We start from the raw sequence: 532 nt of genomic DNA, 5'->3' as shown, positions 1-532 counted from the left end.
TTAGAGGGAACATTGGACTGTGATAAGGAGCGGAATTGGACAGGGTTGAGTGGAAAAGGGTGGCTGGATCCAACCCAGTGTTCCTGAAAGGTTGCTTCAATGCAGTTGCTGGTTTTGTGAACATGGAACATGAACGATGGCCTCAGTGAGACTGTCCTTCTTTGGTCTTGATGCATCTCCATGTTGTCCTTCCAGGAGGTGCCGTCGGAGGCTTGCTCGGTGCCTGGATGACCTCTGGACAGTTCAAGCCCATCCCTCAGATTATCATGGAACTGCCTCCCATCGAGCAGCAGCGGCTTTACGATGATGCCTACGCCATCATTGGCAATTTAGACTGGACTGACATGGCCCAGCTGACGGCCCTGGTTATGGGGAATGCAGCTGTGCAACAGAAATTGCTAGGTGGGCTGATGAGCTATCTCACAAACGAGCTCCGGGCAGAGATCCGGTATGGAGACTAGATTCTTCCAAGATGTCCTGCGTGGACTTACTCTTTTTATATAGTGAAGAAACTTTTAACCTATCAGGATCT

General features: G+C 50.2%; 1 protein-coding gene across 1 annotated transcript; it reads left to right on the top strand.

The window, feature by feature from the left end:
* Positions 1–199: 199 nt before the first annotated feature.
* On the top strand, positions 200–526 carry LOC107125443 (chromosome unknown open reading frame, human C19orf12). The gene has a single exon (XM_015428865.1). The coding sequence runs from the start codon at positions 228–230 to the stop codon at positions 459–461; it is 234 nt and encodes a 77-aa protein (XP_015284351.1). The 5' UTR covers positions 200–227; the 3' UTR covers positions 462–526.
* Positions 527–532: the final 6 nt, after the last annotated feature.

This window comes from Gekko japonicus, unplaced genomic scaffold (genome assembly GCF_001447785.1).
Source record: "Gekko japonicus isolate JY-2015 unplaced genomic scaffold, Gekko_japonicus_V1.1 scaffold82416, whole genome shotgun sequence".
Lineage (NCBI taxonomy): Eukaryota > Metazoa > Chordata > Lepidosauria > Squamata > Gekkonidae > Gekko > Gekko japonicus.
This window is presented reverse-complemented; position numbering and strand designations above follow the sequence as displayed.

Coding starts and splice junctions, on each gene's coding strand:
- LOC107125443 (XM_015428865.1), top strand. CDS start 228: ATGACCTCTGGACAGTTCAAGCCCATCCCTCAGATTATCATGGAACTG.